Source organism: Vipera berus, assembly GCF_964194415.1.
Source record: "Vipera berus genome assembly, chromosome: 7".
In the NCBI taxonomy this organism is placed as follows: Eukaryota; Metazoa; Chordata; class Lepidosauria; order Squamata; family Viperidae; genus Vipera; species Vipera berus.
The window spans coordinates 64,967,822-64,977,941 of NC_138209.1; the positions used below are offsets into that span (position 1 = coordinate 64,967,822).

At 39.6% G+C, this 10,120-nt stretch overlaps 1 protein-coding gene across 1 annotated transcript in view; it reads left to right on the forward strand.

Moving 5' to 3' along the window:
* CPE (carboxypeptidase E) overlaps nt 1-2,447 on the forward strand; it is a gene marked incomplete at its 5' end in the record, with an annotated part of 61,480 nt that extends 59,033 nt beyond the window's left edge. Inside the window, one exon of the mRNA XM_081332541.1 lies at nt 2,214-2,447. Within this exon, the coding sequence (XP_081188667.1) occupies nt 2,214-2,312 (99 nt within the window). The 3' untranslated portion in view covers nt 2,313-2,447. The remainder of the gene's footprint in view (nt 1-2,213) is intronic.
* Nucleotides 2,448-10,120: the final 7,673 nt, after the last annotated feature.

Sequence of the window (10,120 nt, forward strand, 5' to 3'; positions counted from 1 at the left end):
CACCGCGTCCCTCTAATAATACCCATAGATAGCAATATAAAACTAACTCAGTCCTACAAATGTAGACCATGTACAGTGGTGCTTAAAAATTTGTGAACCCATTTGAATGTTAAATTTTTCTGCATAAGCATGTCCTAAAACATGATTTGTTTTCAACACAAATCCTAAAACTAGATATGATAATGACTTTAATGCTGTAGAAATGTTGTGCAAGAACCCGAAGTGGGCAGATCATGCAAGGAAACCATCAACATCCCTGAGTTGAAAGTCTTCTGTAAGGAGAAATGGGCTAAAACGTCTCCAAGTGAGCATACAATTTTCAGAAATGTTGAGTTGCAGCTATTATTCATCTATTGGGGGGCAGAATAATAGAATATAGAATAATAGGGTTGGAAGGGACTTTGAAGATCTTCTAGTCCAATCCCCTGCTCAAGCAGAAGGCCCTATACCAGAGGTCTTCAAACTTGGCCCTTTTATGACTTGTGGTCTTCAACTCCCAGAGTTCCTCAGCCAGGGCCAAGTTTGAAGACCCCTGCCCTATACTATTCCAGACAAATGGCTGTCCAGTCTCTTCTTGAAAACTTCCAGTAATGGACCAACCACAACTTCTGAAGGCAAGCCATTTGCACTGATCAACTATTCCCAGATCAGAAAATTTCTCCTTAGTTCTAGGTTGGATCTCCTTTTAATGATCTTCCACCTATTACTTCTTCTCCTGCCCTCATGTGCTTTGGAGAACAGGTTGACCCCTTCGTCTTCATGATAGCCCCTTAAGTATTGGAAGACTGCTATCGTATCATCCCTAGACCTTCTCTTCACTAGACCAAACATACTTAGTTCCTTCAATTGTTCATCATATGGTTTAGCCTCCAGACCCTTTATCATCTTTGTTCCTCTTCTCTGCAGTCTTCTTAAGGTCTCAACATCTTTTTTGTTTTGCAGTGACCAAAACTGGATGCAGTATTCCAAGTGTGGTCTTACCAGTGCAGTATAAAGCAGTACTATCACTTTACATGATCTAAGCAAAGGTTCACATACTTTTGCCATGCATCCATATGTAGCTTTTCGTCAACGAATAAATGAACTAGTGTTTTTGCTTATTTCTTTAAATGTGTTCGCTTTATCTAGTCTTAGGATTTGGCGGGAGAACAGATCATTTTTAAAGTTATATTTATGCAGAAATATGAAAAATCAAGAGTTCACTAACTTTTAAGCACCACTGTGTATGGAAAACTAGAAGAACTTGGTTTTTACTTAGCTTGGTGTTTTCATTATAGAAGGTCCTTAGTTCATTCCTATTTTAAAAGGTTGTTAGCTAAAAGCATTGGAAGCTTTCTCTAAATTCTCTTTTCTGCTAAAATAAATCCTAAGTACAAAAAGAAGACCCTATAGCTCTTATCCCAAAGCTATTCCTGCTTTAGTGTAAGATTTTCATGGGAAGTCAAATTCAGTAAGATTTAATAGGAATATGGTGCAGGTAGGAGAAATTTTTTTAAAAAAAGAATTGATATCACATGGAAAAAATACGCTTACAAGAACCTTATACATTTGCTCAGAAGCATCACAAACTATTTTTTAGCAAAATGTATACGATTGCAGACTTAAATATTTCATTGGGGTCCTCTTCCAATGAGCAGGATTCAGGGAGATATAGACTTAATGCAGAGTTATTAAAATAAGTTAAAATTAAGTTACCATTTTCATTGATTTTAGATGATCTACTCTAAGGCAGATTTTCTAGAATCATCATCCATCCATCCATCCATCCATCCATCCATCCATCCATCTATCCATCCATCCATCCATCCATCCATCCATCCATCCATCCATCCATCCATCCACCCATCCACCCATCCATCCATCTTTCCAGTGATGGCTGGGTGATTTGAGACAATGTTTTAAGTCTCTAGTAGGCAAATGGACTAAGTCTAGAACAGGGGTCCCCAACCCCCAGTCTGTGGACCAGTACTGGGTTGCGGTATGCCAGCAACCGGTCTGCACAAAGAAGGAAAGCCCCGTCCACAGGATGCAGGCAGCGCACAAAACCACACACTCTCTGGCCCACGGAAAAACCTCTCTCCACAGAAACGGTCCCTGGTGCCCAAAAGGTTGGGGACCTCTGGTCTAGAATATGTACAATTTTAGCTAATAAATCCAATATTTCTGCTTACAAAATAAGAATATTAGAATTCAGGTTTGCTTCCTCTTCCTAGGTTGATTTTGACTTGGAGTCATTGTCTGAAAGAAAAGAAGAAGAAAAGGAAGAGCTGATGGAATGGTGGAAGATGATGTCAGAAACTTTAAATTTTTAAGCAGAAGTTCTGGATTCACATCTTTTAATTCTACTATATGTTCATTTAGTGTAACGTACTGTGAAAAGTCTCGGCATTTTAGATTTTGTGTAGCTCATAATATGTAACTTTGGGGGTCGGCTGAGTAATTTTTTTAATAACCTATTCTCCATAAAAATATATTACTGCAACTTTTTATGTCATATTTGCTGTCCTACATATTTAACTTGAAGGGCAAACGCCCACAAGAATATGTCCTTTGTCTAATGCAGGCATGTCAAACACAAGGCCCGGGGGCCAGATCCGGCCCGCGAAGTGGTTTCATGCGTCCCACGAAGCCATCCTGGAAACAGTGAGGGAATGGCCTCCACTGCCTTGGCCCTGGCCCAGAGACCCTCCTTCTGCCAGAGACCCTCAGATCTGTCCCACTCCTGCTCAGGCCCCCATAGGCACCCTTGATGCAAATGATGTAGAGCTGGCCATGCCCACCCAGTAGGCCATACGCACTCTAGCCACGCCCACCCAGTAGGCCACACCCACCCAGGCCACACCCACCCGGCCCCCTGAGGGCAACCACAATGCTGATGTGGCCCTCAATGAAATTGAGTTTGACACCCCTGCTCTAATGTGACTGTGAATTTGAGTGTTTTACTATCCTAAATATGCAGGTTAAGTACATTAAAAAGCTATAATAATTAGCAGTCACTTGCAACAACGGCCACAAATATTTGTCCCTATAGGTAAACCTATTTAGATTTTTTTAAAAAAACAACAAACAACAAACCTCATAATGGTACTGAAAATATATGTGATAAGAATTTAGTATTGTACATAAAAGTTATTTTTTGTTCTGTGGAAGAGCCATATAAAATAAGAATCCAAGTACTTGGGTTTTACATATAATACTCATATGGAAATGGCTTCCATCATTTTTAAGAAAAATATAGTACTTTCCCCCCCCCCCCCTCTTGTTGTGTTTATTAATGTTCTTAAGTGACGTGGTAATCAGATTAAAAATTCCGGATGGCTAAAACAGTTAACATATAGTAAGTGTATATTACTGGTTTCTTGTGCTTGCGATATATTGTTTGTGTTATCCTGTTTTTTTTCAGTAACTGTATGCATTAAGTATACCTGGTTTCATAAAAAAATTCCATATTCTTTGGCTGAAGAACAGAAAGTTCCTCCCATAATTGTTCCATCCGCTGCTTTCTTTAATGTGGATTGGAAATCCAAGATACACCCTTAAAATTCAAAAATGTAAACATGTTTTCTACAAGAAGCAATTTCTCTAGATTCAGCGGAGTTTATTTCCTGGTCACACATCTTGAATTCAACCACTGCTAAAGACAATCATTTGGATTGCAAGGGTACTTCTCCTGAAATAGAGAAATTTCCAGATGAACCATGGCAGTTTCAATTGGCACTAACATTTAGGAGAGCAACCTGCTCTTCAGTGTAAACTAGCTCGCAGAGAATAGCAGGAGCTGCAAAATAAACAAATTTCTATTTGGATGTTTCTTTTTAGGGCTGTGCAGTACTTTAGATTTGGTTCCTCAGAAGTGTTTCAGGATGTGTGGAAGCTCAAATTTACTGCAACGCTTTAAGGAGCTATGTCTTATGGGGGGGATTTTGCAGCATAGCTGCTTTAAGAGGCTCCAAAGAGAGGCTGGGTTTGTGTCCTCCTCTGCTCTGAAACAAGCCCAGCCCTAGTTTCAATATCACATATTTTAGTAGGTTTTCAGCGTTGCTTGTTGCTGGCTCCTCTCACACTTATAGTATTGGTAGATGACTCTTGTCCTTGTTTTAAATTACACACCTAGCCCCAGTGAGCAGCAGCTGAATTTGAAGGCACATTTTTACCATATGCGCTTCATACATGAAACATCCCTAGAAGAAAGTTGAAGAGAATAAAAAGTTATTTCTCTGCATACTGTGGATTCTTAGTTCAGACTCTGGTGTCTCCAGGATTTTAGATAGCATAATAGTGAAAGGTTCTCTGGAGAGCTACTCAGTGCAAATGATCAAGTGTGACATCAACTGGACCTTCTGGATTATTTGTAAAAGGTTTATTGAATTGCTGAAATATGCAAGGGTGTAAAACAGTTTATGATGTGTTTGGTTTTTTGAAAGGTGCAAATTATCTTACAATTAAAAAGTTTATTTAATCTGAAAAACAAAAGATTAAAAGAATACCTGAGACTTTTGCTTTCAATTTATCAGATGCCTTGAGATTTTTTATCAAAAAGTTTTGTGTCCCTTCTTTTTTATTTTTCCTCTTGGAACAGTGCTTAAGGTCAGAACTCAATATTTTCCTGCTGATGCCATCTTCACATGACATCTATTTCAGACAATTGAAAATATAGGGGTTTGTTAAATGCTCAGAAGGAATTACTTTCTCCCTGAGGCCTAAGCATCATTTGGCATTTTTAAACTGTGGAGTATTAAGTATCTTGAAGCTATAGGAATGCATACATCAGTCACATCTGCGTAACACATTTAAGCCTCGGGGACTGGATAAGCTAAACTCTAAGGTAAAAGGTAAAGGTTCCCCCGCACGTCCGTGCTAGTCATTTCCGACTCTAGGGGCCGGTGCTCATCTCCGTTTCAAAGCCGAAGAGCCAGCGCTTGTCCGAGGACGTCTCCATGGTCATGTGGCCGGCATGACTAGGCGCCAAAGGTGCACGGAACGCTGTTACCTTCCCACCATAGTGGTCCCTATTTTTCTACTTGCATTTTTACTTGCTTTTGAACTACTAGGTTGGCAGAAGCTGGGACGAGTAACAGGCGCTCACTCTGTTACGCGGCACTCGGGATTTGACACGCCAAACTGCCGACCTTCTGATCGACAAACTCAGCATCCTAACCCACTGAGCCACCGTGTCCCCAAACTCTAAACAATAACCTAAAACTAAGTAATTTTAATGAAATATATAACCAAAGCAAACCACTTCTACAATAACCACTTTACTAGTTATAAATAATTTATCAAAGAAAAAAAAAGCAATACCAGAAATTGAAGGTTGTTATAAATAAAACCTTTCAAGAGACCCTTTCTTGTCAAAACAGGGAAGTCATTTCAGGTTACCAGTTTTCAGGAAAGGAATATTAGGATGCTTTTTATCTGTGTTCCTCATGTTGAATACCAACTCAAGAAGCCACTGCCAAGAAAAAGATCATAACTGCCGTTTTCATTGTACGATTGTGGGTCAAAAACCTCTCGCAAACCAATTATAAAACAGAGCTCTGGAATTAATCACAATAGCAATATGCATTATCTGTACTCTCCCAGTTAATAAAACTGAGTGGATGGAGAGATGTACATGCACTCCCTGATTTTAACAAGTTATCTTTCTGCTTCAGTTTGCCAAATGTAGAATGGGAGTAACCATATTCATTTTAATTGGAATTTGATGATTGTTGAGATAAAATTATAGCTTCAACAAAGCGATTTAAAAACATTGTTTAATAGTAATTACCAAGAGTTAAATTTACAATCTACAGTATTTAATTTACTCTGACATTTTCCTAATAAAGCTATTGTGATAATTCCAACACAAATAACATTTTGACTACTTTTCTATGAACATCATAGAATTGGATATTGGACATGACAGCTCCTTAACGACCCTCAGCTATAATCCTCTCATGAAAAGACAACATCCATAAACAAGTACTTCCACATTTGAAACCTCCTTGTTCCTCAAAGTTGCCATTTTGGGAAAGGTAGGCTAGACTCAGCCTTCCATCCTTCCGAGGTAGGTAAAATGAGGACCCAGATTGTTGGGGGCAATTAAGCTGACTTTGTAATAATGCCGCTTGGGGGTGTGTGTGAAAGCCCTAATAAGAAGGCATATACATAGAATGAAGGCTACTGCTAAGCTTGTAAGCCGCCCTGAGTCTTCAGAGAAGGGCGGGATATAAATGGAATTAAAATAAAAAAAAAATAAAGTTTTGACAAGCTATAACAATGCATTTCCAGGTTCAAATCGCTCTCAATAGTTTTAAAAATCCATTGTCTGCAATCTTCGGATCTACACAAATGGAACTTCAAAAGGCAGTGGCTTTGTCTTCTCTCTTATGCCTTTGAACCTCTCTCCTAGACTGCCTAGTGCAATACTTTTGCAAATTAACTTTGTGGTAATGATGATACTAAATGGAAGAATTTCTTTGCCTGATGTGGTGTTTTTTGTTTTGTTCTCTCAACTGCACTCTGGCACTCAGAGGAACTGCAACTGACTGGTAGTTCCATCTCTCACAGGGAAAACAAAAAACAAAACCAGGCTTGGTTGAAGTGAAAGACTTGGCAGTTTTAAATGGTGTTGAATGTGTCAGGCTTTTGAGTATTTGGCTGGGTTCATCAAGAATGGGAATGGATGGCTTGAGAAAGGGAATCTTTAGGCAAAGGAGGAGGAGGTTTGAGAGCTATGCTAAGGCAAGGGAAAGGGTGTGGAAAGAAGAGGTTTTCTGATATGGGCAGTATTTTTCAAGAAACAAAAATCCCAATCTCACCCTCTTAAGAATAGCGGCGACTGACTACCCAGGAGAATTAAAGCATTAAAACAACAACTTTAATTTAATTGGATTTATATGTTCCTGAAACTTGGGGACCAAAAATTTTCCAATTTTTATTTGAGATTTTTGCTTTTATGTACAAAAAAAGGAATAAAATTGGAAAAAGAATGATAAAAATGTTGGACTTAAAAACCTTAAATGGCATCGGTGACATCTTATGGTGAAGTTTGGTATTACAACTTGTTATTTCCTAAAAGAGACTTGGCTCGAAGCCCAGACTTAGATGATGATGATGATGACGACAACAACAACCGGAAAATGTGTAAACTTTTGAATATGCACCACACTCTACATCCACAAAGTGACATTGACAGGTTGTACCTGCCAAGAAAAATAGGGGGCAGAATGCTATTGCAAATCCACCAAACTAGAAGAAGAAAAATAAAGTTTGAATGACTATGTGAATCAAAGTACAGAAAAACTGCTGCAGGCTGTGAAAACAGAGAGCGTTATAAAAATAACAGAAACAAATACAGAATATAAGGAAAAACGGCTGGATGACAGATTAAATAGATGGAAAACCAAAGCTTTGCATGGACAGCACTTGAAAGACATTTGAAGGAAAATATGATAACAACTTGACATGGGCATGGCTTAAGATGGGAACCATCAAGAAAGAAATGGAAGGCTTAATACTGGCTGCTCAAGAATAAGCACTACAAACTAATGCCATGAAAGCGAAGATACAAAAATCCACTGACAATCCAAATTGCTGACTTTGCAATGACAAAGTTGAAACTGTTTCACATGTAATATATGAGTGCAGCAAAATCACGCAAACTGATTACAAAACTAGACATGACTGAGTTGCTAAATTAATCCACTGGGCATTGTGTAAAAAATATGACTTGCCTGTGTCCGAAAAGTCGTGGGAACTTAGGGTGGAAAAAGTTGTTGAGAATGAGAGGGTGAAGATCTTGTGGGACTTTTGAATACAGACAGATCGCCATTTGGAACACAACAGATATTGCAGATGTAGAGAACCGAAGTGTACAGCTGATTGATATCACTGTACCAGGAGATGCCAGAGTCAAAGAAAAAGACCTGGAAAAAATTATGAAATATCGGAACCTGTCCATCGAAACTGTGTGATTATGGATGAAACGTGTAACAGTGATACCCACTGTCATCGGGGCACTGGGAACTTTTTTTGTCCAAAAACTGCAAAATACATCAAGAAACTGCAGCTTCCTGCAATAACTCCAGCAATGCTACAAAAAACTGTGCAACTTGGAACATCTTACATTTTAAGGAGGTACCTGGTTGATACCTAGGATGTCAACCATTAGCACCTGTCAATTTGAATGTTCAGTTGGCTGAGGTTCATGTTTTATGAATAAAAGATAATAATAATAATAATAATAATAATAATAATAATAATAATAATAATAATAATAACAACAACAACAATAATAATAATAATAATAATAACAACAAAACAACGACAACGACAACATAACAACAACAACAACAAGAACAAGAACAATAATAATAATAATAATAATAATAATAATAATAATAATAATAATAATAATAATAATAATATAATTGGAAGGGATCTTGGAGGTCATCTAGTCCAACCCCTGCTCAGGCAGGAAACCCTATACCATTTCAGACAAATGGCTGTCCAGTCTTTTCTTAAAGACTTCCAGCATTCACCGCTTCTGGAGGCAGGTTTTTCCACTGATTAATTCTGACTGTCAGGAAATTTCTCCTTAGTTCTAGGTTGCTTCTCTCCTTGATTAGTTTCCATCTGTTGCTTCTTGTCCTTCCTTCGGGCACTTTGGAGAATAGCTTGACTCCCTCTTCTTTGTGGCAGCCCCTGAGATATTGGAACACTGCTATCATGTCACGCCTAGTCCTTCTCTTCATTAAACTAGACATACCCAATTCCAGCAACCGTTCCTTATATGTTTTAGCCTCCAGTCCCCTAATCATCTTTGTTGCTCTTCTCTGTACTCTTTCTAGAGTCTCAACATCTTTTTTACATCGTGGTGACCAAAACTGGATGCAGTATTCCAAGTGTGACCTTACCAAGGCATTATAAAGTGCTATTAATACTTCACATGATCTTGATTCTATCCCTCTGTTAATGCAGCCTAACACTGTGTTGGCTTTTTTGGCAGCTGCAACACACTGTTGGCTCATATCTAAGTGATTGTCCACTAGGAGTCCAAGATCCCTCTCACAGTTGCTACTATTGAGCAAGGTATTACCTATACCAGGGGTCCGCAACCTTAAACACTCAAAGAGCCACTTGGACCCATTTCCCAGATGGGGGGGAGCTTGATTGAAGAGTTTAATTAAAAAGAAATAGAGGCTGTTGTGCATGAGTTCTCTCTCTCTCTCTCCCTCCCTCCCTCTCTCCCTCTCCCTTTCTTTCTTTCTCTCTCTCTCCCTCTCTCTGATCTTCCTGTCACCTGGCAAGCTGGCCTCACACTGTTCTCCGACAAGCTGACACACATTCTTATTGGGCTGGCTCTCCTGCCCTTGGTCTGCCAGTCCTCTTCCCCCACTCAGTGTGTGTGTGTGTGTGTGTGTGTGTGTGTGAGAGAGAGAGAGAGAGAGAGAGAGAGAGAGAGAGAGAGAGAGAGAGAGAGAGAGAGAGAGAGAGAGAGAGAGAGAGAGAGAGAGAGAGCTGCTTTTGGCTTTCTGCTGCTTCCTGTGGAGACACAGCAAAGGCAGAAGCCCTGTCCAATAAGCTTGTTGGAGAACACTGTGAGGCCACTCTCTTTTTTACACACACACACACACACACACGAGAGAGAGAGAGAGAGAGAGAGAGAGAGAGAGAGAGAGAGAGAGAGAGAGAGAGAGAGAGAGAGAGAGAAGAGAAGCACAAGTGCCTCTGTCTGTCTGTCTCTCTGCAAATGGCGGAGGACGATTGGGAGCTGCAGGAGAAGGCTGAAAGACCTGCATGTGGCTCCAGAGCCATGGGGTCCGACCCGTGACCTATACTATACCTGTACATTTGATTTTTCTTGCCTAAATGTAGAACTTTACTTTTTTCACCATTGAATTTCATTTTGTTAGATAGCGCCCAGTGTTCAAATCTGTCCAGATCCTCTTGTATCTTAAGCCTATCTTCTGGAGTGTTGGCTATTCCTGCCAGCTTGGTGTCGTCTGCAAATTTGATGAGTTTCCCATCTATCCCCTCATCCAAATCATTAATGAAGATATTGAAGAGCACTGGGCCCAGAACAGAGCCCTGGGGCACCCCACTACACACTTCCCTTCATGTAGATGCAGTTCCA